The sequence below is a fragment of the Ranitomeya imitator genome, chromosome 2 (genome assembly GCF_032444005.1).
Source record: "Ranitomeya imitator isolate aRanImi1 chromosome 2, aRanImi1.pri, whole genome shotgun sequence".
NCBI classification, from domain to species: domain Eukaryota; kingdom Metazoa; phylum Chordata; class Amphibia; order Anura; family Dendrobatidae; genus Ranitomeya; species Ranitomeya imitator.
The window spans coordinates 627,746,055-627,751,435 of NC_091283.1; the positions used below are offsets into that span (position 1 = coordinate 627,746,055).

At 52.5% G+C, this 5,381-nt stretch overlaps 1 protein-coding gene across 1 annotated transcript; it reads left to right on the forward strand.

The window, feature by feature from the left end:
• The first annotated feature begins 351 nt into the window (after window positions 1-351).
• Window positions 352-2,760, forward strand: ANAPC11 (anaphase promoting complex subunit 11). Its single transcript, XM_069752538.1, has 2 exons — window positions 352-667; window positions 2,230-2,760. The coding sequence occupies exons 1-2, from the start codon at window positions 559-561 to the stop codon at window positions 2,373-2,375; spliced, it is 255 nt and encodes an 84-aa protein (XP_069608639.1). The 5' UTR covers window positions 352-558; the 3' UTR covers window positions 2,376-2,760.
• The last annotated feature ends 2,621 nt before the right edge of the window (window positions 2,761-5,381 follow it).

Genomic DNA, 5,381 nt, shown 5'->3' on the forward strand with positions numbered 1-5,381 from the left:
TTATGGAGGATCAGTGAGTGGAGGTGTTATGGAGGATCAGTGAGTGGCGGTGTTATGGAGGATCAGTGAGTGGAGGTGTTATGGAGGATCGGTGAGTGGCGGTGTTATGGAGGAGGTGGTATGGAGGATCGGTGAGTGGCAGTGTTATGGAGGATCAGTGAGTGGCAGTATTATGGAGGATCAGTGAGTGGTCGGCCTTATCGTTTATGGATAAGCTTTTCTCATGCACTGTTATCACCTGTACCACTATGTGACCAGTTGGAGGCGCTATAACACCACACAAGAAAGCCTATTGCATTGTATTCACGTTTCTCGCTGCGTGTTCCGGACAGTATCACGTGTCACAATTGCCGTTGATATCGCGATTATCACGTTGTCCCTGAATCCTCACAATACAGACGTTACCGGCAGCGATAATCTCCACCCGTGACCCACACTCATAAGCCACGCCCCCCGCAGGCATCGCCTATCAATAGCGCAGGAGGCTCCTGTGCGCGGCAGACATGAATAGCTGATCAGAGCGTCATCCTGTATGTCACCGTGCAGACCTGCCGCAGGATGAAGGTTCACATCAAGGCCTGGAATGGCGTCGCCTCCTGGATGTGGGTGGCAAATGACGAGAACTGCGGCATCTGCCGTATGGCTTTTAATGGCTGCTGCCCCGACTGTAAGTATGTGCCCCCTGCCGCGTCTGGTACACTAGTATACAGGGTCTGCCCGTTCATAGGTGGGCGCCGGAGGTGCTACAAAGCTCATGGCTATTGTGCCATACGCTGAGTCATGGCTGCTGCTAATCCCATGTAGTGACGGCAGTGCCTCCTGCCCAGTGTGACGGCAGTGCCCCCTGCCCAGTGTGACGGCAGTGCCCCCTGCCCAGTGTGACGGCAGTGCCCCCTGCCCAGTGTGACGGCAGTGCCCCCTGCCCAGTGTGACGGCAGTGCCCCCTGCCCAGTGTGACGGCAGTGCCCCCTGCCCAGTGTGACGGCAGTGCCCCCTGCCCAGTGTGACGGCAGTGCCCCCTGCCCAGTGTGACGGCAGTGCCCCCTGCCCAGTGTGACGGCAGTGCCCCCTGCCCAGTGTGACGGCAGTGCCCCCTGCCCAGTGTGACGTGACGGCAGTGCCCCCTGCCCAGTGTGATGTGTCGGCAGTGCCTCCTGCCCAGTGTGATGTGACGGCAGTGCCCCCTGCCCAGTGTGTCGGCAGTGCCCCCTGCCCAGTGTGACGGCAGTGCCCCCTGCCCAGTGTGACGGCAGTGCCCCCTGCCCAGTGTGACGGCAGTGCCCCCTGCCCAGTGTGACGGCAGTGCCCCCTGCCCAGTGTGACGGCAGTGCCCCCTGCCCAGTGTGACGGCAGTGCCCCCTGCCCAGTGTGACGGCAGTGCCCCCTGCCCAGTGTGACGGCAGTGCCCCCTGCCCAGTGTGACGGCAGTGCCCCCTGCCCAGTGTGACGGCAGTGCCCCCTGCCCAGTGTGACGGCAGTGCCCCCTGCCCAGTGTGACGGCAGTGCCCCCTGCCCAGTGTGACGTGACGGCAGTGCCCCCTGCCCAGTGTGACGTGACGGCAGTGCCCCCTGCCCAGTGTGACGTGACGGCAGTGCCCCCTGCCCAGTGTGACGTGACGGCAGTGCCCCCTGCCCAGTGTGACGTGACGGCAGTGCCCCCTGCCCAGTGTGACGTGACGGCAGTGCCCCCTGCCCAGAGTGACGTGACGGCAGTGCCCCCTTGCCCAGTGTGACGTGACGGCAGTGCCCCCTTGCCCAGTGTGACGTGACGGCAGTGCCCCCTGCCCAGAGTGACGTGACGGCAGTGCCCCCTGCCCAGTGTGACGTGACGGCAGTGCCCCCTGCCCAGTGTGACGTGACGGCAGTGCCCCCTTGCCCAGTGTGACGTGACTGCAGTGCCTCCTGCCCAGTGTGACGTGACGGCAGTGCCCCCTGCCCAGTGTGACGTGACGGCAGTGCCCTCTTGCCCAGTGTGACGTGACGGCAGTGCCCCCTGCCCAGTGTGACGTGACGGCAGTGCCCCCTGCCCAGTGTGACGTGACGGCAGTGCCCCCTGCCCAGTGTCAGGCCAGGTTATTTACATCACTTTGTAGAGGCACATCCAAAATTGTGCAGAAATGTGGCCTGGGGTGGCTGATAACGGAGAACACTAGACCAGAATCGCTGATTAGTTTCCCGCACATCCATCCAGCGTTGTCCTGATGGCGCCCCTGTGCTCTCTGCCCGCAGGTAAGGTTCCCGGAGACGACTGCCCCTTGGTCTGGGGACACTGCTCGCACTGCTTCCACATGCACTGCATCCTGAAGTGGCTGAACTCCCAGCAGGTGCAGCAGCATTGCCCCATGTGCCGGCAAGAATGGAAATTCAAGGAGTGAATCACGCTGCCATGTCTACTCCATGCTTGGCAGCTGCGGACTCACGAGTCTCCTGGGCATGCTGGTACTTCTAGTTCCGTCAGCCGAAGAGTTTTGCATGTTACAGAAATTGTCAGGATGTAAAATGATGTAATGGCTAACAAGGATGGAAAATAAAGAATCCTGCCTGCCTGAAGTGTCTGCAGGGAAATCTCCCCAGAAAAGCCTGATCACCCCATACACTCCCCACTCCAGGTGCCGGCGCCTCCCAGATAATCTGCGTATTTGCTATTAAATTACTTTTCTGTCTGCGACAACTGAGATTAGTCATTTTCACTTGTAAACGGAATAAAGTGCATTGGCGCCGTCCTTAAAATAAATAAATAAAATAATGAAAAACACTCAATCATTTATGGACAGCGCTTGTATCTATCAAACAAGGGGAAATTGCGCACCGTTTCTAAATTGATAATTACATTTCTTAATTTTATATATAATTGTCTAAGGGTCACTTTGTCTGTCCTTCTGTCTGTCTGTCACGGTTATTCATTCGCTGATTGGTCTCGCCAGCTGCCTGTCATGACTGCCACGACCAATCAAGGACGGGCACTGTCCGGAAGAAAATGGCCGCTCCTTACTCCCCGCAGTCACTGCCCAGTGCCTGTCGCCTGCATACTCCCCTCCGGTCACCGCTAACACGGGGTTAATGCTGGCGGTAACGGACCGCGTTGTGCCGCGGGTAACACACTCCGTTACTGCCGCTATTAACCCTGTGTGTCCCCAACTTTTTACTATTGACGCTGCCTATGCGGCATCAATAGTAAAAAATGTAATGTTAAAAATAATTTAAAAACCTGCTATACTCACCCTTCGTAGTCACTCGCGCAGGCCGCCATCTTCCGTTGCAGGATCCGATGGCAGAGATGGTATGGGAGAAGGAATAGAAGAAAGGCGTTCCAGCTCCTTTAAAAATTTCAAAAACTTTATTTCTTCATTAAAATGCGAAACAGCAATCCTTGCCTTAGTGCGAAAATGTGAGTGCAGAGTACATGCTATGGGAGAAGGACCTGCCATGATGTCACGGTCATGTGACTGCGACGTCAACACAGGCCCTGTGCGCCTGCACTAGAAGGACCTGCCATGATGTCACGGTCATGTGACCGCGACGTCCTCACAGGTCCTGCGCTCATACCAACTCTGGGATCGGAAGCTGCCGTGGACTACAAGGGGCCCTCGGAAAGATGAGTATATGTTTATTTTTTTAACCTGTGACAAACCTGGCTGGGCAATATACTACGTGACTGGCCAATATACTACGTGGCTGTGTGCTGTATACTACTTCGCTGTGCAATATACTTCGTGGCTCTGTGCTGTATACTACGTCACTGGGCAATATACTACGTGGCTGCGCAGTATACTACGTCACTAGGTAATATACGTAACTGGGCAATATACTACACACTGCAATATACTACGTGGCTGCGCAATATACTACGTCACTAGGTAATATACGTAACTGGGCAATATACTACGTGGCTGCAATATACTACGTGGCTCTGTGCTGTATACTACGTCACTGGGCAATATACTACGTGGCTGCGCAGTATACTACGTCACTAGGTAATATACGTAACTGGGCAATATACTACACACTGCAATATACTACGTGGCTGGGCAATATACTACGTCACTAGGTAATATACGTAACTGGGCAATATACTACGTGGCTGCAATATACTACGTGGCTGGGCAATATACTACGTGACTGCAATATACTACGTGGCTCTGCTGTATACTACGTCACTGGGCAATATACTACGTGGCTGCGCAATATACTACGTCACTAGGTAATGTACGTAACTGGGCAATATACTACTGACTGCAATATACTACGTGGCTGCGCAATATACTACGTCACTAGGTAATGTACGTAACTGGGCAATATACTACTGACTGCAATATACTACGTGGCTGGGCAATATACTACGTGGCTGCGCAATATACTACGTCACTAGGTAATATACGTAACTGGGCAATATACTACTGACTGCAATATACTACGTGGCTGGGCAATATACTACGTGGCTGGACAATATACTACGTGGCTGCGCAATATACTACGTCAGTAGGTAATATACGTAACTGGGCAATATACTACGTGGCTGGACAATATACTACGTGGCTGGACAATATACTACGTGGCTGGACAATATACTACGTGGCTGCGCAATATACTACGTCACTAGGTAATATACGTAACTGGGCAATATACTACTGACTGCAATATACTACGTGGCTGGACAATATACTACGTGGCTGCGCAATATACTACGTCACTAGGTAATATACGTAACTGGGCAATATACTACGTGGCTGGGCAATATACTACGTGGCTGGACAATATACTACGTGGCTGCGCAATATACTACGTCACTAGGTAATATACGTAACTGGGCAATATACTACTGACTGCAATATACTACGTGGCTGGACAATATACTACGTGGCTGCGCAATATACTACGTCACTAGGTAATATACGTGGCTGCAATATACTACGTGGCTGGGCAATATACTACGTGATTGCAATATACTACGTGGCTGTGCAATATACTACGTGACTGCAATATACTACGTGGCTCTGCTGTATACTACGTCACTGGGCAATATACGTAACTGGGCAATATACTACTGACTGCAATATACTACGTGACTGCAATATACTACGTGGCTGTGCAATATACTACGTGACTGCAATGTACTACGTGGCTGTGCAATATACTACGTGACTGCAATGTACTACGTGGCTGGACAATATACTACGTGACTGCAATATACTATGGCTGGACAATATACTACGTGACTGGGCAATATACTACGTGACTATGCAATATACTACGTGACTGCAATATACTATGTGGCTGGGCAATATACTACGTGGACATGCATATTCTAGAATACCCAATGCGTTAGAATCGGGCCACCATCTAGTTTTTTTATAATAGGATAAAAAAAGGGGGGGGGGGGA